This window comes from Aspergillus pseudoviridinutans, assembly GCF_018340605.1.
Source record: "Aspergillus pseudoviridinutans IFM 55266 DNA, scaffold_6, whole genome shotgun sequence".
Lineage (NCBI taxonomy): Eukaryota > Fungi > Ascomycota > Eurotiomycetes > Eurotiales > Aspergillaceae > Aspergillus > Aspergillus pseudoviridinutans.
Window position 1 is genome coordinate 1,620,296 of NW_025091286.1, and position 26,446 is coordinate 1,646,741.

Sequence of the window (26,446 nt, forward strand, 5' to 3'; positions counted from 1 at the left end):
GATGCGGAAGATATGGGGCCGTGTCAAGTGTGGAGAGCCTTGGAGCCTAGGGTGCCTTATCGGAGCTTATCAACTGGTCTGTTGACCATCGACAAGGGCTCTTACCTTGGCCCTGTTTGCGATTGGACGGACGTGGTCGATTCATGGTAGTTATTTTGGAAGTACTAGTCACTTGTCCAAAATGATTGAAGAGACAAAGATAAGATGTCTTTCTGCCCAGTGGCTAACTATATTTCTTGCACACGAGCATCGCATTATCGCCAGCTGTTATCGTCACCGGCCATCCGGCGATTAGATAATTCGATCCACAGCTGCCCCGCGGCGGAACTGTGTCACAGTATCTCTCGTGCTGGGTCGTCGACTCCTGACCGTCTTTTCCTCCACAGTGTCTTGAGTGCTCAATTGCTGCTGTAGGTTGTCTGTCGTTTCCTGGCAACTTCCCAAGTTCATAGTAAGACCTTTTCCATTCACACTCCCCCTTCCTATCCATCGATTACCCCACATTATCCAACCTGCAGTCACTGATCGCAGCTTCACAGACAAGATGGCCTCTGCTCCTCGAGGAAGACTCCAAGGCAAGAATGCCATCATCACTGGTGCCGCAGGGTAAGTCATCTTCCAATTACTCAATTGACATACTGATCCCCGGCAGAGGTATCGGTCTTGAAACTAGTATCCTCTTCGCTCGCGAAGGCGCCAATGTCCTGATGGCCGATATCTCCGCCCCCGCTCTCGAGAAAGCCCTTGCCAAAGTGAAAGAAGTCGTCCCCAACGCGCCCCGAGTCGAGACAATCAAGTGCGATGTCTCCAAAGAATTTGAAGTCCAGGCCATGGTCGAGTCGCAGGATAGCTGGGGTGGAACGGACGTGATGTTCAACAACGCGGGCATCATGCACGCTGATGACGCTGATGCGGTCGATACACCAGAGAAGATCTGGGATCTGACACAGAACATCAACGTGAAGGGTGTCTGGTTTGGCTGCAAGCATGCGGTGCTGAGTCTGCGTCGTCACAAGAAGAACAGGGGTAGCATTATCAACACGGCGAGTGTGGTTGCTCTGGTGGGAAGCGCCACACCCCAGCTGGCCTACACAGCCAGCAAAGGTGCTGTTCTTGCCTTGACTCGGGAGCTGGCGATTGTGCACGCTCGTGAGGGTTTCCGGTTCAATGCTCTCTGCCCTGCTCCTCTCAAGTAAGCTCCTTTTATCGCTAGACAGCGAGTATCTGCTAATCGCGTATAGTACTCCTCTTCTGCAAGACTGGCTGGGTGATGATCAGCCCAAGCGCCACCGCCGCGAGGTCCACTTCCCGACAGGCCGTTTTGGCGAGGCCATTGAACAGGCGCATGCGGTCGTGTTCCTTGCCAGCGACGAGAGCAGTTTCGTCAATGGAAGCGATTTTGTCGTAGATGGAGGCATGACTAAGGTATGAGTTTTACTTCATGGCTCAGACAATCAGGCTGACATATAACAGGCTTACGTTACCCCTGAAGGCCCCGCCACTGCTGCTCCTAAGAACCTTGGCCATTGATCTCATCTCGAGTAGCTATCACTTCACATACCGTCGGAATACAACATCTGAGCCTAATCAGCACATTTCTTTTACAATCTCAGGTCCGCCGTGTAGTATACACCGCATTCAAAAAGGCAAATATCTCCAAACTGTTGCAGCCAGTTTTTCCAACCCCTCGCGCGGAAATACCAAATCTCCTTCTGTATCATCACTCGCAGGCCGCAAAAAAGGATTCTCAAATTTGATTCTCAGCGTATCCCCAGCAACAACAACCACCCCCTCCTCATCTCTAGAAATACTGACCTCCTGCTCCTTGATCGGAGAACCACCCCTCTGCGTCCAGTTCTCAATGACGACCCTCCGTGCCGTTCTACTCACCCCAACAATCAACACCCCTCGCACCTGTCCATCCGACTGACCAAACCACCACTCCTTATGCAGCCGCAACCGACCCAGCATATCCTCAAACCCCGTCTCAATAACGTAGTTCGGCCATTTGTGTCGCAGTCGCAGCGTGTGCTCCACCATGTACGAAGCATTCGGCTCTTTGGCATACGGTCCATCTTCCACCGTCGCTGAGCCTGTCGGGATGAGTTCATCGCAAAGATCCGTTTGTAACATAATAAAGCGTGTAAAGTAGCCCGTTGCAATCTCCAGTGGGAACCTGGGTGGGTTGATGATCAGTTTGCGTACGTCTGCATTGTAGAACATGCGTAGGGGCTTGGGGTCGCCGCCTGCACGTGGGTCGATGATAAGTCGGCTGATGGCGTCTGGGGGCACGGAGGAGAGGATGATGAAGTCGATGACGGGGGTTTGGCCGAGTTGGCGGCGCAGTGCGGCTTTGATGGTTTTGATGTCCGGAGCGATTAGCTCGGGGGTGTTGGGTGGGAGTTCGGAGAGGAACTTGGAGCTGAAGTCGAAGGTTGCGGCCATTTTGTAGTTGTCGATGATGAGCTGGAGGGGATGTAGGAATGCAGTGAGTGCAGTCGAGGCAGGGTTTTTCGACGAGAACCATGGTAAGTATGATCTAAACTGTGGTGATGTCGTTAGGGTTGCGTGGGATCCTCTGATATGCCTTAGGCAGATTCGGAAGACGGGAGATATGTACAGCTGCCTATAGTATGTATGTATGTTGAGGTCACTTTAGTCGGGTTAATGAGTCAGTACTTTATGGTGCTTGTACTAAATAATAAACATGATTCGAATCTTTAGTGAACGGGAACTGGTCGATTTCAATTTACTGATAGCAACGTTATGGCCATACACTCAACGATTGCATGGGTTCTCTCTGGCTCCATCCTGTCGCTCTGTTCTCCTTCCCTGAAATACCATTCCTCGATCTTATCTGGTCGAACATCCTGCGCGGAGGCCGTGTATATGGACCATTATCGACATCGAAATGACCCGTCATTTAATGGCATCTAGAGTTTAGAGGCCGGCTTCCCCCAAGAAAACTTGTCGAGGTTCTCGTCTGGTGCTCTCATTTCGGATACAATCATATTAAATGCAAGAATCCGAAGAGCTCCATTGGTCCAAGCATCAAGCTCACTAGATCAAACCACACCCTAAACTAGTAACTGCTACCTATATTCTGTGTGTACCCCCTAGCATCTTTAGAAGACTGCCTGAAGCCAGTCGACAGTGTCAAATTGCCCATTTCCCCGTCTGTTGTGGGTATAATGCTGCACCCATGGACACACTGGGTCAAAAGTTTGACCTTCTGCTCGTGAGTCTCTTGGCTTCCAAGACGTGCACTGGTGGCCACAAGGATCTCAAAGATACCAAGCGGCAATGAATCCTCATGCATGATAGCTGGATTTCCGATGCACAACCTGTCTGACTTGAGGCCCTCATGTAGCTCGGTGTCAATATAAGCCTCAATGTCGGGATTATTCTCGGGGATAAGCAATGTCCACTTCCCATTAAGAATGCCAGCTGCGACTTTGGCATGACCCCATCAGGCACTCTTGGATATAGTCATGGATCCACGTTTGGCATGACTCTGCTTAGCAAGGCGCGGTTCTTAGTATTGTAGCTTCCTGGCAAGAGGGTAAGACTTTCATAATCGCAGCTCGGCACGTTGCAAATACACTATATTACCTTCATTGAGCAGTGATTATGAAGATCCCATAACGTTACTTACAGCCATGATAAAAACAGGCCTCGACGTAGGTGAAAGCTTTGGTGGGAAAAAAAAAAGACTGATGGGGAGGAGGAGGTGGTGGTGGTGGTGAAGAAAAAAAATTCAGAGACGGGGAGGGGGGGGAGGGGGGTTTTATTCAACGTAGACACTTAAGGTATTCACACCGGAGACGTGTTACACGAACACAGACACAGAAGACTCGTCAGATACGAGCCAGGTACGTGCCACCAGTAGGGTCCCGGGCACCACTCTTACAAGATTGTAAGAACAGCGCTCGAACTTGCCATTCCATAGGCAGTTCGCACAGCAACCTAGCGCGACCTTGGTATTCAGGCGGCACAATACACGGATGGGCGGTTCCATGATGGAATCGAAGGACACCAGGTGAGTTCTGGAGCGTCCAGACTTTTGCGGTCCACTGGTATGGACGCACATTCCATCCTGGAAGATTGCCTGCTCGGGACAGATGTCTCGCTGGGTGATACACGGTTCCCCTTGGACAGCATTTCAGGTCGGTTTCGCCCGTGGTTGGATTACGCCAGGAGGACGGGACAATGTCGTCGAGGGTGATTGCGCGGGAGGGATAATCAAGGACTTTGTGCAGTCCAGGCACCTGCTGAGAGGCGACCTGAAGTGTTCCACTAGCCAACAGGAGTGCCAGAGGGAGCTTCATTGTTAATCTTCCGATCTGCTCTGGGGAGATGAGGCCGCCAAGCAGGTAGTTTTTCAAGAAAATTGGCCGATAAAGGCCACTAGCCGCTTCATTCGGGATGATTCCTTGCTCGACCAGATGGTCTCGATACATAACATTCGTTGGGACTTCCCTCACTGCTGACACTCTCTTCTTGCGGTCCTTAACTTCAAAATCAACGAAGTATTGTAGATCAGTCGGTATGAACATGAATCCTGGATCCTGACTTCGGTCGAACTCAAGGTTACAGTTGTAACATAACGGGACACCGTTTGCCGCTGAAGTTAACTGAAAGTTCAGGAGCGTCCAGACTTTTCAAGGAATATGTTCCAGGTCTGCTTGTGAAGTTGAGGGGCCGATTGCTGTACTTCTTCTCCACGGTGAGGGATTTATCCGTGATTACCTTGAAAAACTGCACATCGGTGAGCTTGACGTGTTTGGGAGTGTCGATTGGTCTAATACGTAAGGCTCAACCCAAGGCGGTATTGCGCTGTCGCGGTTCAACCAATGCTGAGGATAGACAGGTCTTTTGTGCGGAGCAATGTTTTCCATTTGTCTGGGTTATCTGGCTGTCGAAATTGTATGTGTCGGATCAGACTGGAACAACGGCCCCCTCTCACTTCTCATTAGTGACCCTGGGGCTTGCAGGGTCACCAGAAACAAGGTTGACAATCCTGACCTTCCTTCCGGATCTAACTAGCGCCCACGTCACCAACCTAAAGGCAAATCAGTAACTGCAACCAACCCTAGCGATCAAGGAGACAGACTCAGAATGCGAGGAACGCAGCAGACAACGCAATTAGCACGAAGACAGAAAAATCTTCAATCACCATTCAGTTGCTCCCCAAATGATAAGCCTGACTTCGACTTCATTAGGTTCAAGGGAAAGTTGTTTCTGGTCTCCTCCGCTTCCTCGAGTTTGCCTTCATCGATCAGCCTTGCGATTACCTCAAAAATTCTTTCTTCTTTGTCCTTCAGATACAGGCATTGCAGATGGTAGCCGCCGACAGCGTTCAACACTATCAGAATCTTCTTATAGCCCTTATATACTTGAGTCTAAACACTGTCAGCAATCATAATGGCCTCACGTCTGTGAGTATGGGATGCTGCATGATTAGGGAAGGATAGATGTACTTATGTCCTTTGGTAAAACGGAGAGTTATTTGCCCATGAAGGGCATCGAACGTATCGCCAGCAGTTATGGCAATGCCGTTCCGTATTAGGAAAAGTCTCTTATCGAACAGGTTTCGGGTCAGATCTCCTATTTGGAGTTAGACGTCAGTACATATATTCAAAATGATGGGAAGATTAGACGAACCGGGACGACAGCCGACAGCGCTCTGCAGTACAACCATACACAGCTTCAGTAAATGAACGTCCCACGAGACAGTGCCATGGTTAATAGCGTCGTCCAACCAAGCAGTTGCCATTTTCTGTACAATATATTAGCCTGCCCATGCTTGGGGGATGACCGCCCTTCCACCAGCAGACCCTCCTGTATGAGTCTGTTGATACATAAATCAACTTTCATAGCCATTTGCGTATCAATCTGGAAGGATTGATATCTGAATTTAAGTGCTGTGAAGGGATGCACGATGCCATGTCTTAGGGGTTGTGCATTGACTGTATTGTTACATTGAGGTCTGGGTTTGAGTTTTAAGATGATTGTTTCAAGGAAATGAACAATGTCTTCTGTGGTTGGCGGTGTTTGCAGTTGTCTGGATTTCTAAGTTTGATAATTTTTATTAGCATTGACGAGAAACCAGGATCTTTGCCATCTATAGTCAGTAACTCACTTTGGATGTATTATCTCTTGATATAAGTAGAGGGAGGAAACGAAAGTTACCAATCAGCTTGACCGTCGAAAGTGTTATCCCATATATGTGAGTGAACTGTCGTAGCTCGTCCGTCGGCATCCTTCAATAACTGGGGCTGGCAGGCTCTCTCAGCATAGTGTCCATGCTGCGTCGGATTGTCTCGCAATCTGCACAACCACCTAGTCGCAGCCGATATCCTGCCCCGCTCCGATCGAAGATTTGTTGCCCAAAGTGGTCCACCTTGGCAAACTAACCAGATCAGCACCGGGAGCAGGAACAGAAACAGGCACAGGAAACGATTGGCTAGGCTTCTAATTTAGCTTCGATGCATGGTTCCGAGATAGCACGCACCCCATACTGTCAGACCACCTGCGGGATCTCTGCTCGACGTTTTCACAGTGCTGCTATGGGAATAGGGCCAAGGGACAATGCAGTCATGTTGTGTGGCAGGACTGTTCGTGCATCTGAGTGTAGAAGGTGAAGTGGTAGTACACGGTTTGGGTTGAGAAAGCTATCGAGTGTCTCTCCTTGTAGGACGGATGGTTCCTGGGTGGTGCGTTCGACCTCCGGGACGTAGCTCCATGCCAAGGGACAATGCGTTCACATGGCTGCCTCTCAAAATCCCCGGGTACAGAAGGTAGAGGGGCACTCAAAGAAAGAAAAGGGATGCAAGGGAGCTTTCTATACCCCGTACTTTCCATTTCAATCCGGGCTATGGCTCGCTACGTCCAGAGGCGGAATATCCCCTGGACTAGCGCCAGGTCTGACCGACTGGCCCAAAAACATCCGCCGTGTTAGGCTTATTGCCCGAGTGCCCGGTGCTACCCCTCGTGGAACTCGCGAGTTTGGCATCATAGAAGAGCCGCAAGATTTGATAGTGCGTTTGACAGGAGCTTAACATAATCTCCCAGTCCAGGGGGCCGTCTGGCGGCGGTGTGTATGCGATATCGATATATCAGCGTCGATGATATATGCACTTTCCTGTTGTGCAAATTTTGGAGCTCAGTTTCACCATAATTGAAGAAAAGAAGGAAGACTCAAAACGAAAAGGTGAGGTCATGGCGTCCATTTCACCCTTTTCTGCCTGGTCAGCCTTTCTCTCGTTCACTCCTAAAAATTTCTTTCAACCGCGGCTCACTACTATATGTACGTAGTGGCAATGAAAGTCTTACCAGCATTTCGATGGACGAATCCGTCTTCCGCTTTTTCAACGTATGGGCTTTCTTTTTTTGGATTTTCTTTTTCTCCTTCTGACGAAGGGCACTGGGGCGTTCATCGGATTTGGGGGCTTCCATTCGGAAGCACCCCCGGACCTTTTAGCTTGGAGACCATCGAGTAGCTTTCTCCTTTGCTGCCGAATCAGCCTTGCGTTCGTTCATCTTTTTCGGAAAACCATTTCCTCGATATTGCTTTTGAGACAGGGACCGGTTTTTTCATGACAGGCTTCTGGCCATCGTTCTTCACATTAACCGAAGGAGAGCTCTTCTTTGACTTGGAACTGTATAAACCACATCGTTAGTATCATACTTCCATAGACGATCAAGGTGTAGCTTTGTCTTTGATAGACTTACCTTAAGTGTAGCCAGAAGAGACAGGATAAACTCTTTAGAGCTGAACAGTGGCTTTCATCTTGATGGGGTTTCAACATTGCACACGCACTGTATTACCTTCATTAAACATTGATCTCAGAGATTCCACAAGTTGCTTGCAGCAGGCATACCTCGCCGTCGGTGTTTAAACGAAGCCCCGACAAGATAAGCCGAGGGCTTTGCTCGCCATTCCCGGAACTCCTGGTCGACACCGATGTTAGCATGTTAATAAGCCAGGAAAGCTATGGAAACGTACGGGTCTTCACAACGAGTGCCGGAGACGGCACTCACGAGGGACCTCACGGAATGGTAAACTACCATCGTCGCTAAGTTCGATTAGCACCTGGAGAACCACATGAAATCGCAGAATTGTCATCGTAGATAACACTGGCCCACAAAACGGGATGGTCGTGGTCCAAGCGCTTATCATGGTTGTGATAGAATAGATACTGGTCATTATATCGCCTTCAGGGGGAAGTGAAAATACAAGTATAGCTGAATTGGCGAGAAAGGAGAAGGTCACCTATGGTTCCATGATAGTTGCATGGAGAGATGGAAAATCGCTCAGGCAGTGGATGTGTAGACCAGCCATGGACTATCAAAGATGTTGCTGAGAATATATCCAGAAGTCCATGTATAGGCTTAAGAAGAGATGACGGAATCTAAGCAGTAAGAGGGAAGCCGAAGGACTAAATATTCAACATAATATCAGTCTATTCACTATCAGAAACCCAATGAATCAACTATAGATCATTCTCATTCACCATATTCCCTGAAACAAATAAAACAGTGAATCTACAGCTCAACGCTACTGATTGGCCAGCCATTAATCGCGTTATATGCCTCCAAAGGCGTCGTCCCATGCAGCATCTCGTAATGCCTCCTCTCTCCACAAGCCTTCTGCCCCTGCAACTTAACACATTTGCCCTGCAGCAGCGCAGCCACATGCTCTCCTACTTCTTTCCCCTCGTACCAAGCCCCATGCGCAAACCCAAAATACGCCGAAGACGTCGCCTCCCCAGCAAACCACAGCCGCTGTACATTTGCTCTCAGATTCTGATGGATCTCCAGCGTCGTGCCAACCGGCCAGTTGGAGTAGCTGCCATAAGCCCAGGGCTCCTCCGACCAGCGCGGGTAGAAGAACGCTTTCGGCTCGGGGACGTGCTTGTCCGGGAACATCTGCCGAAGGACATCGAGGATCTCAGCTTGCGTTTCAGCATCGGATTGCCTCTCAACCCGATAGGCTTCTGTATCCACAACCGTCACGAACAGGACATTCGAACCGGGAAGGAAACCCTCCATCGACAGAGACTGGAACACGGGAAAGTACCCTCTTGTCGTCGGCGACGCATACAAAAAGAACTGAGTATCGTTCGGCCAGAACATCTCATCGAACTGCATGAAGATCTTGGTATACGTGCCCATGGTGTACTTGTGGATAGCAGTTTGTTTCCACTCCGGCAGTGCAGGACGGAATCTGACTGCATCGTTTTGCAGAACACCAAGAGAGAATGTACAGACGGCGTACGCAGCTTCCACGCAGCTACCGTCCCTGTTGCGGATGGTGACGCCTTTGTCGGAGTACTCGATCTCCGTGACCTGTGTCTGCAGCCGGACCCGAGGATCCATCCTCGGATCGCCATTCTCTCTGTAAAGGAATGTCGCGGCCTCGCCGTTGATGATGGCGCTGTAGCCGCGCGGATCGATGACCATCTCGTTCCGCAATCCGAACTGTTGGAAAGTGATATTCTCACTGGCGAGTCCGAAGACAAGGGAGCTGGTATCAGGTGTTTGGGCGGATTCCCAGTCTACAACCGAGATCAGTGATGTCGGCCTCGAGGTGACGGGAGGGTTATACCCCAATTCCACCATTCCACTGCCTGCGCTGCCGAATCATCTTTCCGTGGTCGCCAGCCGGCCAGCGCGAGGCCGGTCCGCGCCGTCTGATCCTGCAGGTTCTCGATCATGATGCGCCCTGCTTCTCTTGAGGCGGTGCGGTAGGCCTTGGCATACTCGCGCTGGAGATGTCGGTAGTCGGTGAAGCCGGTTTCGTCGTAGGTGCGTATCGAGCTGTAGTTGGAATGTGTGACACTCAAGTTATGCTTTCTGGCCTGGGGCTGTTAATATTTGCCGTAATCCGGAGGAGAGACGCACCAGTTGCCAAATAGGGTTCTCTGAGCACGTTAGCATGAAGGGATATTGAGCTGGACAATACACACCTCTCACGCCCATTCCAACTCCATGTACCTATGCCAGTCAACTTTCATCTATGCACGAGATCCTAAGAGCCGCATACCCAGTTCGCCCCCAGCTCTATCACATACGGCTTCCCATTCTCATCCTCCCCAAACTCCTCGTGTCTCAATCTACCCCCAAGCCGATCTCTATACTCGAGGATAAGAAAATCATCAATAGATGCATTTGCCAGCGCTTGCTGTTACGATCAGTCACTTTCATCGCATATGGAAGTATACTACTTACAGCGGCAGTAATCCCTGTCAGTCCTCCTCCTCTTCTACCGTCAGCACTTGCTGATATATTAGAATATTCACTTACAAGATAGCCACGGTAGTCTTTGCGCACCTCCCATCATCCCTGAAAGGCACCTGCTGCGCCACATATCCCTCACAATTCCGCAGTATCCAACCCGTTACAAAAGGAAGTACATATCTCAACCGCATCTTCATCAACAACACTCAACAGTTCGGTGAACAAGACAGAAAAACCATATCCGAATGCCCCGTCATATTTATCTTATCGCTCCAAACCACAAAGAGCAAGAACAATGAAGAATGAGGCGTAAAACGGACCACTGAGACCTCTTTGTACTACTTTTGGGCACATGATCGGCGAGCGGGATATCTTGTGATCGAATCAAACGATGCCTTGGCATGTAAGGCTTATCGGGACGACTGGGAACCGTCCACAGGGGATGAGAGGAGTGACGAAGTGGGTAAGTCCAGGCGGAATGGTCATGATCATAAGAACTTATTCGTCGATTTGTTAAGGATTCGAAACTGAGGTGCATGTTTGCTTGGTGGTTGTTGGCCACTGATGAGGTCGGAATAGAAGTAAGGGAGGTACATACAACTCTAGGCGGGGATGAATTTGATAAGTTCTCGAAGTTATCAGATGATCAGCTGGATGGTTCTTTAGTATCCTCGTGATTATTCCTACTATGCCTGAAACCCAGGAGCAACTATATACCACGCGAAGTCTTTCAGCACATGCGTACTCCGAATAGGCCCTTCTATGCCAATAACCCTAGGAATCTGGCACTTGGACTTGCATCAAAAGACACGTACCTAAATCAAGCCAAGAGGTCATTCTGCTATAGTGGTCCATTTCAGAAGTAAATCGTCCACCTCCGCATCAGCAGCTTTCTTGGCTTCTAGCTCTATGTTCACAGCAGGAACTGGCATATCAAAATAGACCTCGTATCCAGCCAATGCCGTTACCTTGCCCCTGGAAGGAGCCTGTCGTTGCCGAGCAATGTGGTTGACCTGCCGCCTGGTTGTTCTGGTAATAGACTGGCCTTCCGACGGAGCATGAACAGAGGCCATGTTGGGACCGATACGCCGAGGAACGCCCTCAATAGTTCCTTCGTAGTCGCCGAAAGCTCTGCCACGCGGCGGATAGGGATTGGTCATTTCCATCATCGGAGTAGAATGCTCGATCTGACCAGCGTACGGGTTAAAGCCCGATGACTGTGAAGGTAGACGATCTCTATCGTATGGCTCGGAAGGGAAACTCCCATGGTGTGCAAATTCCTCGTCTCGTCTTCTTTTCGCTCTTTCTTCTTTGCGGCGTCGCCTTTCAGCCTCAATCTCGTCATCCTCTTGATTCTGTGTATCGACGACATCCGTCTCAGGAACAAGACTAAACAGCGGATCCTCGAATAATCGAGTAACAATCTCGCCGTGAGCCCGTCGAAACGCCTCAACCTCGGCTGCATGCACCTTGACCACTCCGTTCCTGAATCTCGAATACCGGCTCCGCTCAATGCCCGATCTGCACGCATCCACTTCTTGGAGTAGCCGCTTAACGAGCCGGTGATACGTCCGCAGTTCACGTAATGCGTCCTCCTGTGCCAGGGACTCGTACGGAGGTAGCGCTTCTTGCCCAGCTGATCCCTGAGAGCTGTTGATATCGGCAGACTCAATATCCTTGACCAATTGATCGAATCGCCTCAATTCCGCGAGTCGCGCCTCGCTTGCCTTCTTCTCCTCCACCAGCACCTTGATCAAGTCCTTCTGCTCCTGGCGGACAGACAACTCGGCCCGACTGCAGAACCGTCAGCTCATTCACCACCTTCCCAAAGCGCAAATACTCACCCCCGCAACTGCCCCGCATACATAATCACATTCAACAGAAGCAACATCGTCGACTTCAACCTCTCCAGATTCCCCTTCAACATGTCCAGCTCCCTCTCCATCAACACAAACCCAAACCGCCTCGCCGCCCGCTGAATCGCATTCTTCGTCGCATCCGCCCGCGACTCATCAACCGCCGCGCTAATCCGCTTAAAAACCTTCTCGCACTCCCGCAGCACCTCCTGCGCCGTCTCGAACGCCTGCGCAGAATACAGCCGCGTCTGCTCGTCCTGCTTCAGATTCTCGCCTAGCTGACGGAGGATGCTACAGGTGAGCGCGACCTCGCTTGAGAGACTCTGCGCCGCGTGGTCGGCGGATTTGAGCTGGCGGTAGAAGGTGCACAGCTTGACGGAGACGGTGGCGCCGAGGTCGGCGATCTGGAGGATGCTGGCTGCTACGCCGAGGATTTCGAGGCCGGACATGCTTCGTCTACGGTGTTAGGGGACCATTTGGAGTGGTGCTGTACTAAGTCAAGGGGGTAGCGTGGTATTGTGTGAGAGGTGGGTGGAAAAGCTGAAGCTGATACCCCGCTTTGCCTAGTCGTTCACACACTCCGGATGACGCCATAATCAGTTAGAAACGACTCTGTAAATCCCACTGTTTTGGATCCATCATAAACTGCCGATCATCCCTATATCAGAAATGTCTCAAAGACTTCTTCTTTACGTTGTTTAATGGGAACTTCTTGTCTTCTACAGCTGTATTTTCTATTTCTGATTAGCGAGATACATGAATAAATAACTATATGATGGTTGTGATGTCATAAGAACACAATGTTTTAATATATAGAGAGTTATTCTTATATCAGTAGAATACATACTAGATAAGTCTTCAAGATTACTTAACTGAATAGTGATAAAGCTGGCTATTCAAGGCCGAACAATATGCTGAATCAATAACCATGGGCCGCAGCTGCTGTCAATAAATCAAGCTTTCTTCCCCACGGGAAAGATGACCTAACCATGGCTGTAGCCACAGGGCATAGGATCTGATTAGACGATGATGTAAACATGATACACGCCCTGACACACTGAACCTTATGTTGGGGGACAATAAAATGGCGTAGCTTTGGCTGCTTCTCACTCTACTCAAGATACCATAGATCTAATACATCATTAGATAATTACAGCATGTATGCATACGCAAGTAGTATACACTCATTCCAACGACGGATCTCAGAGCACCAGAAAAAGAGATGGCAGGAAGAACAGAAACTCGCCGCCTGGTCGGGTCCTACTTCAGAGGTATCCCGTCGTCCCATCACTCTGCCGCAACGAGCTGACAACTTAGATCCGATACACCGGCATCACCGCTAAAAGAGTCGACGAGCAGAGTATTCACATTGTAATCGCCGTCCGAGACGCAGTCTACCCGCTGGACTTTCTCGAACATCGATTCCATATCTCCGCGAAGAACCTCGATGTCAACATCACTGATTTTATCCTCGAGCAGCTCCGGAAATATAGCCTAGATCATGCGGAAAAGTTCATCGGTACCTGTCTTCCAACCGAGTTGACAGAGATATGTCCCCGACTGGCCTCCCGGCTTTGGCTAGAGCTCGATGTGATGCCGCTGGTTGTCCCGCAGCATGATGCGCTGGGCGGTCGCTACGAGCAGGAAATTCCATGGGAGACACGGGATGCAGATGAGCAGGCGGAGTATCTGGCCATGAGATGCGTGAGGTATATTCGACAACACGGCCAGGCTGGATCTCGTTAACGCAAGCAGATTTTTCGGTCCGAATAACATACCACTCCTGCAAGTTGGATTCCGCGGTGTAGTCGAAGTGGACTCTGGATTCATGATGCATCTGGCAACGCTCGACGATTACAAAGGCACAGTTAGCGAGCGAACATGGATGGCGCTTGAACGGCTTGCAGCACAGGTTCGAGAGAAGAAAGTCCGGATTGCCCTCTTCAGCGCAACACCCCAGGGAGGCGGAGTCGCCCTCATCCGCCATGCCTTTCTTCGACTGAGCAAGCTCCTGAACCTGGACGTGCAATGGTACGTGCCGCAGCCGCGATCCGGCGTTTTCCGCATCACCAAGATGAACCATAATATCTTCCAAGGCGTCGCAAAGCCCAACGACTATCTAACCGAAGAGAATGAGGAACAACTTCGACGATGGGTAAGCGTCAACAGCGAACGCGCCTGGTCCTGTCCCGGCGGACCTCTTGACCATCCGTCCAACGGTGGCGCACATATCGTCGTGGTGGACGACCCGCAACTGCCGGATCTGATTCCCATTGCCAAGGAGAAGGCACCAGACCGGCCGGTGATCTTCCGCAACCACATCCAGATCCGAGTAGATCTGGTGTGCAAGCCTGGGACACCTCAGGCCAGATCATGGGACTGGCTATGGCATCGTGCGCAGCATGCCGATGTGTTTATCAGCCATCCCATTCCCGACTCTGTGCCGCCTACCGTACCGAACGCGATAATCGGCCACTCTCCCGCATCGACGGATGTATTGGACGGACTCAATAAGGAAATGATCGATTCGGATGTCGCATACTATGGCCGGCTGTTCAACCAGTGGTGCCACGAGTCAGGAATGCCAACGATCGATTACCCAACTGACGAGTACTTTGTGCAAATCGCCCGGTTTGACCCGTCAAAGGGAATAATCGACGTCTTGGACTCGTATCACAAGTTCCACACGCGTCTGACACAGGCCAAGCCTGACAGTAAGATCCCGAAAATAGTCATCTGCGGACATGGGTCTGTCGACGATCCAGATGCAAGTGAAATGTTCGACATGGCCATGGATCATATTCATATAGCAATGGCTCATCTCGCCGATAAGATTGCCGTTGTCCGTGCGAAGCCATCTGACCAGGTCCTGAACGCCGTTCTTTCCAAGTCAAAAGTTGTCCTTCAGCTCTCCACCCGGGAAGGCTTTGAAATCAAGGTGTCGGAAGCACTCCGCAAAGGCAAACCCGTGATTGTTACGGACGTTGGTGGCTTGCCGTATCAGGTTATTGATAAAGAGACGGGATTTATTGTCAAAGTACGGGATACAGACCGAGTCGCGGAATGCCTCTATCGTTTGTGGACCGACGCAGACTTGTATCGGCGAATGCAGGTAAAAGCTCCTGGCTCGGTCAGTGACAATGTGACGACGGTTGGTCTGGTCAGCTCGTGGCTGTATATGATTCGGAAGCTCCTTGAGGACCATTCATGGAAACCTGGGAATCGACTACTCTTCGATCTGATGTTTGAAGATTTAGGCCTAGCATCGACCCACAATTGAGCCACTCCAGCATCAAACTACATGGGCGTAGTACGGCAAAACTCAGTAAGCAAGCGCTCCGGATCTCTCCTTACCTCGACATTTCGTGGATCACCTCGCAAGAGAGCTCCCCCTGACGCAGACCTTTCTTCATCCTGACTATCCTTCGCACCAACTTGAATTAAGGCTCTTATGGCATTCTTGCGAATGTGACAGATCAAGTCTCAAGTAGAGGAGATAAGCGGAGAATAGTCTTGACCAGATCTACGATGAGACGGGAGATCTCTATACGTCAGAGATGAAGAGAATAGTGTTGACGTGTAGGACGCGCTACTGTTTGTGTCCTCAGGCACCCAAATCCTTTCAGAATTGAGCAAGGTGTCCACCATCATTGGATATATTACCCTATGGCAAGGGAAGTAAAAATCATCCGGGATGTTCTGTTTAGTGTCATTATAACAACATCTGCTATAGGCTTAGCAATGCCATTGAGACTTAAATCATCTCTCATATGCCTGTCATCAATACCCAGTGAGTGTTGAAGGAATAAAGTCTGCTCAATGTCATTAAGGTGGCCCATCGACCTAGATTGACATAACGTATATATTGCAAACTGAACATGCACGGCGAAGCAGATATTAACTGATAGATAAATAACATATTGAGAAAGTCTATGTGGAATCATGCTGTTCCTGACAGCAAGCCGCCCACTCGGAGAAAACTCATCCCCTCATTTATGTACCAATCCTCACCCGCAATGACCACGCAATTTCCCCCTCAAACACGCTAAATATCATGATTGATTAAAGCCAATCTGATTGGCTGTCCGTGAATCGATAGTGGCTATGGGATGGAACCCCCGCAAGAGCCCCATTATTTATTCTTCCTTTCCTCCGCAGTTTCTCCTCTTCGGGAATAGGGTCATATGATAATCAGGCCACTGCTAACGCCACACCCGCAGCATCATGTTGTCCACCACTGGCACTGCCTCGATCCCCCTGAATGACATATTATCCTCTCTATCCCCATATCTGTCCTCTCAATTCTTCAACCGCAGCAACAACAAGATCGAGTGATCTTTAAGAACCACTACAAAAGAACCACCACAAACAAGACACACCAAAATGTCCTCATTCGCCTCACCTTCCCCGCACTCCCCACGGCCCACCTACCCCAGCTTCAAAGTAGGGAGGGTAGGAAAACTGTACGTTTCTGCGTAGTTATCAATGGATAATCACTAACATAATAGCAGATATCTCCCAGCCATGGCTGTCGTTGCAGCTGGTAGGTCCTAAGCTGTAAATCTTCCTAACGCAACTGACACGATGCAGGATTCGGCATAGCCAATTACCTCAATGAAGTTCAAGCCCAACAAGCTCGTTACCAACTCCAAGAGGAAGAGCGGATCCGACACAATCAAAAGCTGATGGATGCGTACGGAGACAAAGGCAGTCTGCACGATGTCCAGCATGCGTCGGAGGTTTACGAGATCAAATAAACTCCTGGCGTCAATGCATAATGATTAATGATAAAATGGTGTCGGTTTTGCATATATATTGCGTGTGCAATCATCGTTCATAATCTCTGCTGGCAGGATTATGAGTCGCTTACTTGTGGATTTTTCTGTTCCTCTCTATTGAGATAGCGCCGTGATACTTTATCCGACTTTGAAACAGGTGTCTTGCATTCCGACCTCGTGCCGCGGTGGTCTTAAAATGCGTTGTATTGTCTACTTTACACGGTCGATTACAATGCATTGTCCTGTTCAGCAATACTTCCGCTTCACAACTTCAATGTAGATCTAATAATGAGTAGATCGAGGCAATTCAGTCTTAAATTGACCATATATGGATAGAATAACTATTCTCGTACATTGAGCCAAGTGCTACGACCAACGGTGATTGACACGTGACTGTCCGCGGGCTGCCGTCCTGTGATGTACGTCATTCCCAACTGAAGTGGGTCTGATCAGACATGCTCGGTGTTAACATCTCAAAACATTAGAGAGGTATACAAGAAATGGAGCCAGAGCAAAAGAAACAATCAAATCCCGGGGTAAGGTCATATACACTATAACTATAGTTTACTCGCTAAGCTATTATATTCTAGTCAACCCACAGGGACGAAGAAGGTCTCCTTCGCGCCTATGGAAGGCTGCCTCAAAGAGGAAGATTACTTGACCAGCAGGCCAAGGTACGTTTGTCGAGATACAAAGCAACAGTTGGCTGATGCGTGAAAGGAACGAAAATACTTCGACTCTGGAGATTTCGCTCTTTCCACAGCTGACCGAGTAACTGATGTCGGGGCAATCAATACTGGCCGAGCCCATCCGCAGCGGGGAAGCGTTTCGCATCCCTACGCCCCAGTTCCTAGCACTAGTAATGCTGAGGAAGATGCTAACAAGGATGTTCGCGATAAACCATTTACAAATCTGAAAATGACTGAGAGCCCTCTTCATCAGCATAGTGATGTTGATGATAAGGCGCAGAAACTGGAGAAACCGAAAATTGATTGATATTCACGTGTATTGAGATTCTCAAAAGCAGTTAAGACTGGATGGTACCTGGATTCTTGTTAACTATATGATACTTAATGAACCTGCATGTGCTAGTCACATTTATTCAAGCCTCCTAGCGCATAACTCAGGAGCTTACTCTCATATCATTTGCATTTGAGTTGGAACTGACACAGCGAGCCTTCAGCCGTGAGCACATTCTCGCCAAAGAGCAGTTGCGTGTAATACATGACCGGCTTCGGAAAGTCTTTCCATCGGTGCGTGATCTCGCTGATCAGATCGGCATCGGCGACCCATAGTTGAGGACCGCCGGGACCCAGCAGCCAGTACACGTCCGATCCGAGTTCCTTACGCGGCAGTGTCCCCTTGTGCTGCCATGTCCCGTCACGAACGGCATATCGCATCCATTTCCCCCCAGCCGAAGAACAGGTATTTGAACAGCGGCGCGATGTAAGGCGAGGCCACATACACCACGGGCGAATACCGATAACGAGGGGTGTAGATCCGGAGACTTGGCAGAGGAGTCAAACCTTCGATGCGCAGTGCTTTCGGAATGTCGACACGTACCAGATGGCGTATCTCGATGTGATGGCGAGGAGCACCGACCAACAAATTATTGTCGCCACGTCCATGTGTCTTTCAATGTTCTTTTTAACAGGAGCGTCGTCATGAGAAGTGTTCGGAAAGAACACTTGCAGAAGTAAGCCAGTATATCAATTTTATCATTGATTGATTCAACTACCTAAATATACCCCCGAGGAAATCACACCTGAGGCCGATTAAGGAAGAAGCATTGATTACCTGGTTATTATCTTTTCTTCAGACGCACTAACACTAGTTAGCCGTTAAGTTAGAAGGATTTCTGTGGATGGTGAAGCCTGGAATTCCTACCGTAGTATAAAATGGGAGCCACCTGCCAAGGGTGGATCCAGTTCAGTATACTCTATACTGTCAATGCTTCTACTAACTGGGGTAGTTGATATGCAGTCCACTGAGTCCAGCCCAGCCCAAGGCCTAAAAGAGGACATTCATCGCCAGGTCGCGAGGTCACTTGGTGGCCTTTAATGGTATTACCTGGTAATTTACTATTGAGATCAGTAGAAATCTTGCCACTAGATTACTAGGTCTAATTCCATAGCTAGTTAGGTTCTGCCTTTGTCCCAGAGCTAGCAGTGACTAGTATAATAGTAGATTTTTATATTAGTTAAAATATAGGCTACTTTATGTATTACTACTAGGCCTCTTATATTTATACTCTACTTAACGAAGTGACAGTTAGCAGACGGCTGAAAATGGCTACTTCGATGGCCGTTTTATGAGTATTTCTAACTATCGTCTGCCTTGGGATCATCCTGGCTAATTTCTATGGCCACAGCTTCCCCTAATCTCTATGTATATTAAAGGTGCTGTTTTCCTAACAGTTAGCCTAAACTATTAGCCCTATGTCTGACATCACCTACCGAGCAACAATCTACGAGCACCAAGACGCCTGCCCTTCTGGCTCTAGCAGGTGAGCAGTGCCGCCTTGAGGTCGCGCGACAGGGTGATGGGGCGGGTGATAGGGGTGAGGGTCAGCCTTCGCCGTCCCACTAGTTTCACCGTGCCACAACTTGTGACCTAAATAATGTAATCTCATTAGTTGATTAGCTGAACCTAACGTGATTTTGCTGAGAGTACGCTGCTTGCTGTTTTAAGAGGCCTCAAGGCCATCAGATATAGGCAGAATCAGCACCACATAATCTTGCCTGTAAAGCGACGTTCAGTTCCCGGTGCTTGGCTAACTATCTAGATGGGATGTCGGCTATGTTCGATATTCTGTAGGGATATAGTTAGTTAGTTACTCTATCAGCTTGCTCTCACATGATTTATTGCTTTTGCCGCGGAGGTGTTGAGGCTGTACAGGCTCATCTACGGAACCCCACCAATAACCGGATATCTTGACACTGCCTTCCACTTATTTCCTCATTTTTCTGGGTTGCCACTCTGTCCCCTCCGGCGTCTTTCAAGTCCACATTGTTCGCATTCTCTTCTTCTCTTGCTCCTATTCTTGCTTCTATTCTTGCTTCTCCCCTTTATACTATCTCCGAGGGAGACCACTGCTTTGGGAAGATTCAAGATGGAAGGACTATCGGCGGCAGCAAGTGTCATCGCAGTTATCCAACTCACCGGGAGTGTTTTGAAAATATGCGGTGGCTACCTCAGAGAGGTGAAGAACGCACGCGACGACATCACCGCCTTGCAACAGACGGTCGAGGACCTTAGAACGATTGCGCTGAGGATAAGGGAACTTCTTGAAGATACTCGCAGCACAGAAATAGCCTCGTCATCATCGCTCATCAATAGCGTCTCTGGTTGTATGTCAGAGCTCTCGACACTCGAAAAGATGATTGATCCGGGGAAAGGGAAGGACCTTATGAGAAGATTTGGAATCCGGGCATTTAAGTGGCCCCTCCATCAACCAGAGGTGGACAAAATCATCCAGAATCTAGAGAGATACAAATCATCCTTCACCCTATTACTCCAAGTTGATCAAACGTATGTTCTGGATCGGATTTCTCTAGCTTCCTGGGCTGATCTTGGCAAAGTGCTCTTTTAACCGGAGTGGCTTCGAGTACGGCACGTATCCATCGGAATTTAAGTCTTGATAGATTGCCCGTTGCCCGAGGGGCCGAGTTTGATTCGTACATGGATCAACACGAGGTTGAGTGTCTTCCTGGCACCAGAACCCAGCTCCTTCGTCAAATCAGAGAGTGGGCCAGATCACCACAAGGGGAATACATATTCTGGTTGAATGGGATGGCCGGAACGGGGAAGTCGACCATCTCCCGGACGGTGGCACAAACCTTCAAAGAGGCACATATATTAGGAGCCAGTTTCTTCTTCAAGAGGGGCGAAGGGGACAGAGGAAGTGCTCTTAAACTTTTTCCGACAATCACAAGACAGTTAGTGGCACGCCTGCCTCAGCTGATTCCAAGTGTTCAGAAAGTCCTTGACGAGGAACCTGATATCACTGGGAAATCACTACCGGAGCAATTCGACAAGCTACTTCTTCAACCAATAATGAGCTTAAGACTATTCGATGATCAGCCTCCGACCGTGGTGTTAGTGATTGACGCACTAGATGAGTGTGAATGTGACGAGGATATAAGAATGATTCTCCAATTGTTTCCACGATTACGAAACTCCAAAACCTTGCGCTTCCGAATCTTTGTGACAAGTAGGCCGGAAATAGGGATTCGTCTAGGATTTTCAAGGATCGCAATCGGGGAATATGAAGATCTCGTTCTCCATGACATCCCCGAGCCAGAGGTAGCGCATGACATATCCTTGTTCTTGGAACACAGACTTTCAGCAATCCGGGCGGTCCATTCCCTTCCTGTCGATTGGCCTGGGGAAATTGATACTCATAGACTGGTGAAATTATCAGTTCCTCTGTTCATCTTCGCCGCTACAGCGTGCCGCATATTGGAGGACCCCCGGTGGGACCCGGTAGACGGCCTGGCTGAAATCCTTGCTCGCCGTAATGATGGATCTCAATTCGATAGGTTGTATCTCCCTGTGCTGAATCAGCTTCTTAAAGATCAGACTAAGCTGCAAGAAAGGCAGCTAGTTCGAGAATTCCAGGAAGTCATTGGTACAGTTGCGACGCTTGAAAGCCCACTATCAGTTGTCGCGCTTTCCAGGCTGCTGGGCGCCTCTGAAAGCCGTATTAGCCGGAGGCTAAACTCACTACCGTCGGTTCTTAATGTACCTAATAACCGGGCCCAGCCGGTGCGGCTCTTTCATTTATCCTTTCGGGACTTCCTTCTCGATTTAGAGACACAGGGAAAGACTCCGTTCTGGATCGATGCGAAGGAAGTGCACCAAAATTTGACAACGCAATGTCTCCGTGTGTGTGAAGGGTTACGAAAAAATATATGCGAGCTAAATGAAGGCACAGAACGTTCAGCAATTGATAGTCAGACTATCGTCAAATATATCCCTCCGGAATTACAATACTGCTGCCGTTATTGGACACATCATCTGACGCAAAGCAAAGATCCTGCTGCCGGAAAGGATAGAGCCTTTCTGTTCCTTCGGAAGCACTTCCTGCATTGGATGGAGGCAATGAGCATTCTGGGTTATGCAAATGAAGTTGTGCAGAGACTTACTTCATTGCAAACACTTATTGATGTATGTTTCTCTAGAGGTCTTCATTAGATTTGCCTGACTCTTATAGGATGATAACGATGCTGAAATGTCCGAATTTCTGCATGACGCCAAGCGGTTTGTGCTTGCAAATCGACAAATAGCCGACAAAGTACCTCTTCAAATCTATTGCTCAGGGCTTCTATTTGCCCCTGCAACGACGATATTTAGCAGAGAGTTCAAGACGGAGCTACCAGAATGGGCTTGCCAATTATCACAAGCTGAAGAAACCTGGTGTGCAACATTAGAGGTTCTTGGGGGCCATTCGGATTATGTGAAGTCAGTGGCATTCTCACCTGTCGGCCAGCTGCTGGCATCCGGCTCTTATGATAGTACAGTCCGACTCTGGGACTCCGACACGGGCAAGCTGCTACAGACTCTCGAGTGCCATCGGKACYCGGTCAATTCAGTGTCCTTCTCACCTGACGGCCGAGTACTGGCGTCTGGCTCTGMTGACAAGACCGTCCGACTCTGGGACTCCGTCACAGGCAAGCTGCTACAGACTCTTGAGTGCCATCGGKACCCGGTCAATTCAGTGTCCTTCTCACCTGACGGCCGAGTACTGGCATCTGGCTCTACTGACAAGACAATCCGGCTTTGGGACTCTGGTACGGGCACTCTCCAGCAAACTCTCGAGGGCCATACAAACTGGGTTAATTCAATTGCTTTCTCTCCTGACGGTCGGCTATTAGCATCAGGTTCCCTGGATCAGACAGTCCGACTCTGGAAGACGGCTCCATGCGCTCCGAAACTTACTCTTGAGGGCCACTCTCACTCGGTTAAGTCGATAGCATTCTCACCTAATGGCCGACTAGTCGCTTCCGGATCTCTAGATATGACAGTTCGACTATGGGACGTCGCCACCGGCACCTTACAGCTCTCTCTCGAGAGCTATTCCAACTCAGTATCTTCGGTGGCGTTTTCGCCTGACGGCCGACTTCTAGCATCTGGCCACCATGGCTTCATGCATAACCAAGTCCGATTTTGGGAGGTCACCACAGGCGCCCTGCTGCGAACTCTCATAGGGCATTCAGGAATGGTCGAATCAGTGGCGTTTTCGCCAGACGGCCGACTATTGGCCTCCGGATCTATTGACAATACAGTCCGACTCTGGGATGCCGTCGTAAGCACCTCGCAGCAGACCGACGAAAATAATTCACATTTGGTCGAGTTGGCGGTATTCTCGCCTGTTGGCCGACTGCTAGCATCGGGGTCCTCTGATAACAAAGTCCGAATCTGGGAGACGGCTACAGGCCATCTGCAGCTAACGCTCGAGGGCCATTCACAAAAAGTCATTGCAATAGCATTCTCATCTGATGGACGTCTAGTGGCGTCCGGATCTTTTGATATGTCGGTCCGACTCTGGGACACTACGACTGGCACCCTACTTCACAATCTCAGGGGCCATGCAAATTCAGTTGAGTCAGTGACCTTCTCGGCGGACGACCAGCTGGTGGCATCACGATCAGATGATAATACAGTCAGACTGTGGAACACCACTAGCGGCACCCTGCAGCAGGTTCTCGTGGGCCATTCAGGCTGGATCAAGTCAGCAGCACTCACGCCAGGCGGCCAGCTGTTGGCCACTGGCAGCACTGACAAGAAAGTCCCACGTCGCGCCATGCCAGTTGCATTTTCATCTGACGGCAAACTACTGGCTGTCGGCACCATTGATAATTCTGTCCGCCTCCAGGTCACCGCCACAGGCAGAACTCAGCAGGTCCTTAAGGGACATACAGGCCAGGTTTTGTCAGTGGTACTTTCGCCGGACGGCCGGCTGCTTGCCTCTAGCTCTATTGATAGGACAGTCCGAGTCTGGAATACCGCTACCGGTGCCTTGCAGGGAACAATAGAGGCATTGATACCTCAGTTACTCGCGTTCTCACCCGACGGACGACTGCTTGCATCTAAACCCCCTGGTCATCCAGTCGGGGTCTGGGACGTCACGACGGGTGTACCACAGAAGAATTCACACGGCAATTCAAGTGGTTTTGGCTCAATAACATTCTCACCCAATCGCCAGCTGCTTGCGCCTGATTCCTTTACTCGGAATTCCAAACTTTTGGACACAACGACAGGTGACCTGCAGAGCCTCAAGGGCCGTCTATACCCAGTTACGTCAGTATCTTTCTCGCCGGACGGCCGACTTCTCGCGTCTGGCTCCGCGGACCTGACTGTCAGAGTTTGGGACATTATCACTGGTACCCTGCAGTGGAGCTTCGAAGGCCATTCGGAGATAGTTGAATCAGTGGCATATTCCCCAGATGGCAGGCTACTGGCGTCCGGATCTAGCGACGGGACAATCTTAGTTTGGGACACAGCCAAGAGCACTCTGCGGCATACCTTGACGGCCGCAGGGTCAGTCACTCACCTTGATTTTGGTCAAGACAGTTCGACCCTACGAACTCACTTGGAATCGTTTGTCCTCCGGGCTCGCCACATCAATTGTACACCAAATAGCCTTCCAATATCCTTAGAAATATCTCGACAAAGTCGGTGGATAATGCTAAACGGTGCAAATATGCTGTGGCTGCCTCATGGGTATCGGTGTATCGCCATCCATGAACCTATGCTTGCCCTACTCCACGCGTCAGGGCGATTATCCTTTATTCAGGTTCGCGTATAGGGGATATCAATGAAACCTTGTCGGTCTCTCTTTCTTGTGCCCTTTTTCCATTCCCACATCTGTAGCATGTGCGTCAAAATCGATCACTGGTGATGAAGGGTAGATTGCACATGGAATCGGACCAACCGGGACCCTTCGGACTCCTGGAAAACAGATAAGCCGCACCTGTCCTCGGTTGCTGCTGCAATTGGCCATTGTATGGAACGAAGCTTAAGTTTATCTTACAGTCTGAGGACATCAGTGGGTCTCTTGGTTTTGCTGTATACTGTCAATATGTCACTCAGTCAACGTGTTATGTTGGGTCTGCTGGCTGTAGCTAACTGCTATTCTGCTGTAAGGAGAGGAGTATATATGTTTGCAGAGAACATGTGGCCCCGTCAGGCCACGCATGGCATAATAGCCATCCCAGCAGCAAGCATTACAACGGATCCTGACCGTAGAATGAATGGGATGCGTTTTTCTCTCCCGTTGATTGGCCGTTTGTGCGTGCTCAGTGGGATTCGGCTGCCATGACTACCCCAGCAACGTTATTCTCCGAGCTTCATGCGGCTCCCGTGTAAATTAGTCCGCTGCCGGCGGATGTACCGGTTGCTCCTACGGCTCTGTCTTCTCAGAGCAATGCTCCCTGTCGTCTAGTTGACGGATCGTTAATGCCCAAGTAAAGCAGCTAGAAAGCCGGCGTGGACACGAAGCGAGGACAATGGTTAAGGTTAAGTGTTGGAGATGAAAACATGAGAATCGCCCTGGATGGGTAAATATACTCTAAAAGGATGAGTGAAACTACCTGACTCACCCAACTCACCCTCTTAGAGACACGATAGAAAAACGAAGAAAGTGCCCTCGTAGAATTTTGAACGATATTATTACTTACCTAGTTACCTATGGTCTAGAGAGGAGACCAAATAGCTTCCCTTCTAATAAATATAGTTCTTTCCTAGGGCCAAATATACTAACCTGTCCTTTTATATTCCCATCCTTCCTGGTTTGGAATCTTTTGAAATACGACTTATTCTTGCTAATCTACCTTTACCTATAATAGTCTCCTCACAATGGCTTTCTTGTAAATAGAAGAAGTGTAAAAGTCGACTAGAGGTAAGGAGAAGCTGAAGGGAATATCTGATGAGTACTTACTCATCGAGCTCCCCCTGTAATTTCGTCACTTGGCAAATGATAATCCTGATCCCTGTTCTACCTAGTCTCTGTCGGAAAATCTCCTTCCGATTGAGACATAGTCACATAGGTCATCCTTATAAATTGGTAATGATTACCTCTGCACAGGAGTACAATCTTTTGTTCATTATAATTTTACCCCGAGATCATCAGCGCAACCGCCTAAACACTATGCCCACCCATTCCAAAAATCAAAAATCAGTAAATGAAAGGGAAGAGAATATTTTCCTTTTTGTTCCAAACTTGATTGGTATGAGAACCTTTTGAGCCATGAAGACTAAAGAGTTCTAATACTGATTACTCATTCCCAGGTTATGCGCGAGTTGTTTTCGCTATTGCTTCACTTTATTATATGCCTTATCATCCACGAACCTGTTCATTCCTATATAGCGTTTCATGTCTCCTAGATGCCTTGGATGGGGCGGCTGCTCGGCGCTTCGGACAGTCAACACGGTTTGGCGCTGTCCTGGACATGATCACCGATCGATGCACAACAACATGTCTGCTAGTATTTCTTGCAACCGCGTTTCCCAGATGGAGCATAGTCTTTCAAGCCTTGATTAGCTTGGACTATTCAAGCCACTACATCC

The 26,446-nt window shown here is 49.3% G+C and overlaps 9 protein-coding genes across 9 annotated transcripts; 4 read left to right on the forward strand and 5 right to left on the reverse strand.

Moving 5' to 3' along the window:
* Window positions 1-544: 544 nt before the first annotated feature.
* Window positions 545-1,530, forward strand: Asppvi_008993 (putative short-chain dehydrogenase/reductase family protein; the record flags this gene model as incomplete). The annotated part of the gene is made up of 4 exons (XM_043304855.1): window positions 545-606; window positions 653-1,192; window positions 1,242-1,425; window positions 1,474-1,530. 4 exons carry the CDS (start codon window positions 545-547, stop codon window positions 1,528-1,530), a joined length of 843 nt encoding a protein of 280 aa, XP_043160790.1.
* A 108-nt stretch (window positions 1,531-1,638) lies between these two features.
* On the reverse strand, window positions 1,639-2,445 carry Asppvi_008994 (uncharacterized protein; the record flags this gene model as incomplete). Its single annotated transcript, XM_043304856.1, has 1 exon — window positions 1,639-2,445. The coding sequence occupies one exon, from the start codon at window positions 2,443-2,445 to the stop codon at window positions 1,639-1,641; it is 807 nt and encodes a 268-aa protein (XP_043160791.1).
* A 1,412-nt stretch (window positions 2,446-3,857) lies between these two features.
* Window positions 3,858-4,556, reverse strand: Asppvi_008995 (uncharacterized protein; the record flags this gene model as incomplete). Its single annotated transcript, XM_043304857.1, has 1 exon — window positions 3,858-4,556. One exon carries the CDS (start codon window positions 4,554-4,556, stop codon window positions 3,858-3,860), a length of 699 nt encoding a protein of 232 aa, XP_043160792.1.
* Window positions 4,557-8,547: 3,991 nt separating this feature from the next.
* On the reverse strand, window positions 8,548-10,439 carry Asppvi_008996 (putative flavin containing polyamine oxidase; the record flags this gene model as incomplete). Its single annotated transcript, XM_043304858.1, has 7 exons — window positions 8,548-9,560; window positions 9,611-9,863; window positions 9,907-9,926; window positions 9,972-9,999; window positions 10,049-10,186; window positions 10,234-10,264; window positions 10,309-10,439. The coding sequence occupies 7 exons, from the start codon at window positions 10,437-10,439 to the stop codon at window positions 8,548-8,550; spliced, it is 1,614 nt and encodes a 537-aa protein (XP_043160793.1).
* Window positions 10,440-11,075: 636 nt separating this feature from the next.
* Window positions 11,076-12,547, reverse strand: Asppvi_008997 (uncharacterized protein; the record flags this gene model as incomplete). Its single annotated transcript, XM_043304859.1, has 2 exons — window positions 11,076-12,036; window positions 12,087-12,547. The coding sequence occupies 2 exons, from the start codon at window positions 12,545-12,547 to the stop codon at window positions 11,076-11,078; spliced, it is 1,422 nt and encodes a 473-aa protein (XP_043160794.1).
* Window positions 12,548-13,255: 708 nt separating this feature from the next.
* Asppvi_008998 (uncharacterized protein) lies at window positions 13,256-15,378 on the forward strand (the record flags this gene model as incomplete). Its single annotated transcript, XM_043304860.1, has 3 exons — window positions 13,256-13,369; window positions 13,416-13,807; window positions 13,854-15,378. The coding sequence occupies 3 exons, from the start codon at window positions 13,256-13,258 to the stop codon at window positions 15,376-15,378; spliced, it is 2,031 nt and encodes a 676-aa protein (XP_043160795.1).
* Window positions 15,379-16,622: 1,244 nt separating this feature from the next.
* Asppvi_008999 (uncharacterized protein) lies at window positions 16,623-16,855 on the forward strand (the record flags this gene model as incomplete). Its single annotated transcript, XM_043304861.1, has 2 exons — window positions 16,623-16,641; window positions 16,689-16,855. The coding sequence occupies 2 exons, from the start codon at window positions 16,623-16,625 to the stop codon at window positions 16,853-16,855; spliced, it is 186 nt and encodes a 61-aa protein (XP_043160796.1).
* Window positions 16,856-17,376: 521 nt separating this feature from the next.
* Window positions 17,377-17,872, forward strand: Asppvi_009000 (uncharacterized protein; the record flags this gene model as incomplete). Its single annotated transcript, XM_043304862.1, has 3 exons — window positions 17,377-17,412; window positions 17,467-17,550; window positions 17,597-17,872. The coding sequence occupies 3 exons, from the start codon at window positions 17,377-17,379 to the stop codon at window positions 17,870-17,872; spliced, it is 396 nt and encodes a 131-aa protein (XP_043160797.1).
* A 146-nt stretch (window positions 17,873-18,018) lies between these two features.
* On the reverse strand, window positions 18,019-18,339 carry Asppvi_009001 (uncharacterized protein; the record flags this gene model as incomplete). Its single annotated transcript, XM_043304863.1, has 1 exon — window positions 18,019-18,339. One exon carries the CDS (start codon window positions 18,337-18,339, stop codon window positions 18,019-18,021), a length of 321 nt encoding a protein of 106 aa, XP_043160798.1.
* Window positions 18,340-26,446: the final 8,107 nt, after the last annotated feature.